The sequence below is a fragment of the Formica exsecta genome, unplaced genomic scaffold (genome assembly GCF_003651465.1).
Source record: "Formica exsecta isolate Colony F162 unplaced genomic scaffold, ASM365146v1 C16459802, whole genome shotgun sequence".
Lineage (NCBI taxonomy): Eukaryota > Metazoa > Arthropoda > Insecta > Hymenoptera > Formicidae > Formica > Formica exsecta.
The window spans coordinates 1-1,934 of record NW_021848279.1 but is presented as its reverse complement, the minus strand read 5'-3'; the positions used below and the strand labels follow the sequence as shown (position 1 = coordinate 1,934).

At 35.3% G+C, this 1,934-nt stretch overlaps 1 protein-coding gene across 1 annotated transcript; it reads right to left on the bottom strand.

Annotated features, from left to right (window-relative positions):
• Positions 1 to 850: 850 nt before the first annotated feature.
• Positions 851 to 1,819, bottom strand: LOC115245720 (ribonuclease E-like). The gene has a single exon (XM_029824168.1). It carries the CDS (start codon positions 1,817 to 1,819, stop codon positions 851 to 853), a length of 969 nt encoding a protein of 322 aa, XP_029680028.1.
• Positions 1,820 to 1,934: the final 115 nt, after the last annotated feature.

The following is a 1,934-nucleotide window of genomic DNA, read 5'->3' as shown; positions in this document are numbered from 1 at the left end:
TTTGCATAGCCATTGGATCATTTTTCAAATCAATGCCATTACTTTTCTTGAATTCATCTAGTAAATAACTCACTATTGCGTTATCAAAGTCTTCACCTCCAAGATGAGTGTCACCATTTGTAGCCTTTACTTCAAAAACCCCTTCACCTATTTCAAGTATTGAGACATCAAATGTACCACCACCAAGGTCATATACCACTATTGTGTGCCCATGTTTCTTATCAAGACCATAAGCAAGCGCTGCAGCAGTCGGTTCATTTACTATTCTGAGCACATTTAATCCGGCGATTTTTCCTGCATCTTTTGTTGCTTGACGTTGAGAGTCGTTGAAGTATGCTGGCACTGTTATCACAGCATCTTTTACTTCCTCTCCAAGATAAGCTTCTGCTGCTTCTTTCATGTTTTGTAGTATGAATGCACCAATTTGACTAGGAGAGTATTCTTTATTATCAGTGGTTTTAACCCATGCGTCACCATTTTTTGCTGCAAACACTTTATACGGCACGTTTAGATTTTTCATTTCAGAATCACCGTATTGACGGCCTATTAATCTCTTAGTAGCAAAAAAGGTATTACTTGCATTGGTGGTTGCTTGCCTTTTTGCTGGAGCGCCAATCAACCTTTCTCCTGACGAAGTAAATGCAACTATAGATGGAGTAGTTCTTGCCCCTTCTTTATTTTCTATTACCTTTGTATCCTTGCCCTGCATTATTGCAACACAAGAATTTGTTGTTCCGAGATCTATGCCTATTGCTCTTCCCATAATGAGTACCCTATTGTAAATATTACCTGATATAAGAATATATAAGTATAGGACTTATTAATTACAAGCCCAATTTAGGGTCTCTAATTAGTTATTAGAACTTAAAAAGCGCGAAAGCCATTTAGTCAGCCAAAAATTGCCTCGTAGTTTATTTGAATTATCAACTTCTTCATTGCTGCTATCCTCAATTTGGTATCCAGAGTTCTGTAATGGCTTATAACCGTTTGAATTAACATCATCTCCTTGTTTTAAAACAAATGTATTTACATCTAAACTGTTATCAATACTAATGTTCAATGTAATATTAAACTCTTTTTCGATTGTAGAAACTGTATTCCGTTTATTATTAAAAATATGTGCTATAACCGCACTATGCGCTACTAAATCAAAAGACTTATTTTGGTTCCTATGAGCAATGTGTTGTAAATCCCTTAGTATCGATGCAACAATTACTTCGTTCGATTTTACTCTTCCAATACCCTTGCAGTGTAAACACTCTGTAGTATTAATTTCTTGTATGTTTGGTTTAATTCTTTGTCTTGAAAATACCATTAAACCAAAGTCATTTATGTAGCTAAATTGAACTTTAGCTTTATCGTCTTTAAACGCTTGCTTTATAGCAGACTCAACAGCTCTGCAATACTGATATTTCAACATGTCAATAAAATCGACTACTATTAATCCTGATAGGCCCCTAAGATTCACCTGTCTTGATATTTCAGGTACTGCTTCCATATTGGTTCTATAAGCTGTTTCTTCTATGCTATCTTCTCCTGTCATCTTTCCTGAATTTACGTCTATTGAAACAAACGCCTCAGTTAAAGTTATTACCAAAGACCCACCAGATGGCAACTCTACCCTATTGCTATATAACTCAGAAATTTGATCTTCGATTCCATAGTAAGTAAAGATTGGGATAGAACCTCTATACAATCTGTAACGCAACTTACTACCTTTTAATGCATTTTTAGTATATTGTCTCACTGCTTCAAAAGCTTCCTTCCCAGATACTATGACTTCTATACCATCGCTACAAAAATCACGAACAGATCTCATAATTACATCTGCTTCGTTGTAAATTAATGACGGAGCATTTACAGAGAAGGCATTTTTTTGAATGCTCTGCCATAATGAGGATAAGTAATTGTAATCCTGCTCAATTTCTTTCTTA